The sequence below is a fragment of the Poecilia reticulata genome, unplaced genomic scaffold, assembly GCF_000633615.1.
Source record: "Poecilia reticulata strain Guanapo unplaced genomic scaffold, Guppy_female_1.0+MT scaffold_236, whole genome shotgun sequence".
NCBI lineage: Eukaryota > Metazoa > Chordata > Actinopteri > Cyprinodontiformes > Poeciliidae > Poecilia > Poecilia reticulata.
In genome coordinates, this window is record NW_007615028.1 from 257,210 (window position 1) to 257,691 (window position 482).

General features: G+C 50.6%; 1 protein-coding gene across 3 annotated transcripts in view; it reads right to left on the bottom strand.

The window, feature by feature from the left end:
• Positions 1 to 482, bottom strand: part of LOC103460390 (nascent polypeptide-associated complex subunit alpha, muscle-specific form) — a 22,551-nt gene that overhangs the window by 1,101 nt on the left and 20,968 nt on the right. For all 3 annotated transcript variants that reach the window (XR_001776272.1, XM_008402541.2, XM_017303293.1), the window contains exon 11: positions 251 to 418. Coding sequence is in view for 2 of the 3 variants with exons in the window: in XM_008402541.2 (XP_008400763.1) it covers positions 251 to 418 (168 nt within the window). In the remaining variant the exon portion in view is untranslated. The remainder of the gene's footprint in view (positions 1 to 250; positions 419 to 482) is intronic.

Below are 482 nucleotides of genomic sequence, written 5' to 3' on the forward strand. Positions count from 1 at the left end.
CAGCATTAGCATCATTAGCATTAGCTTCACCAGCATTAGCATCATTAGCATTAGCTTCACCAGCATTAGCATCATTAGCATTAGCTTCACCAGCATTAGCACTAGTCTCATTGTCGTGGGGTGTTAAACATAAATCAACCAGCAGGTGGCGCCACCCATCAGGATCTACTCTTGTTTTCTCTGCGTGGTTTTGCTGGCTGGCTGATGATGTCAGAGACCCAGACCGGTTGATGCGTTTGGTGGTACCGACCCGCACAGATGTTGTCGTCGTCCAGTGGCAGCGAGGCGTTTCTATAGTAACCAAGGCGGCAGTACTGGCAGCTCTGTCCTCGCGTGTTGTGCTTGCAGCTCACACACGTCACCACATTGATGAAGTCAATGTAGCTGCAGCGGTTGGAGTGACCGTTACACTCACAGTCTGGAGGACACACACACACACACACACACACCACACACACACACACACACACACACACACACAC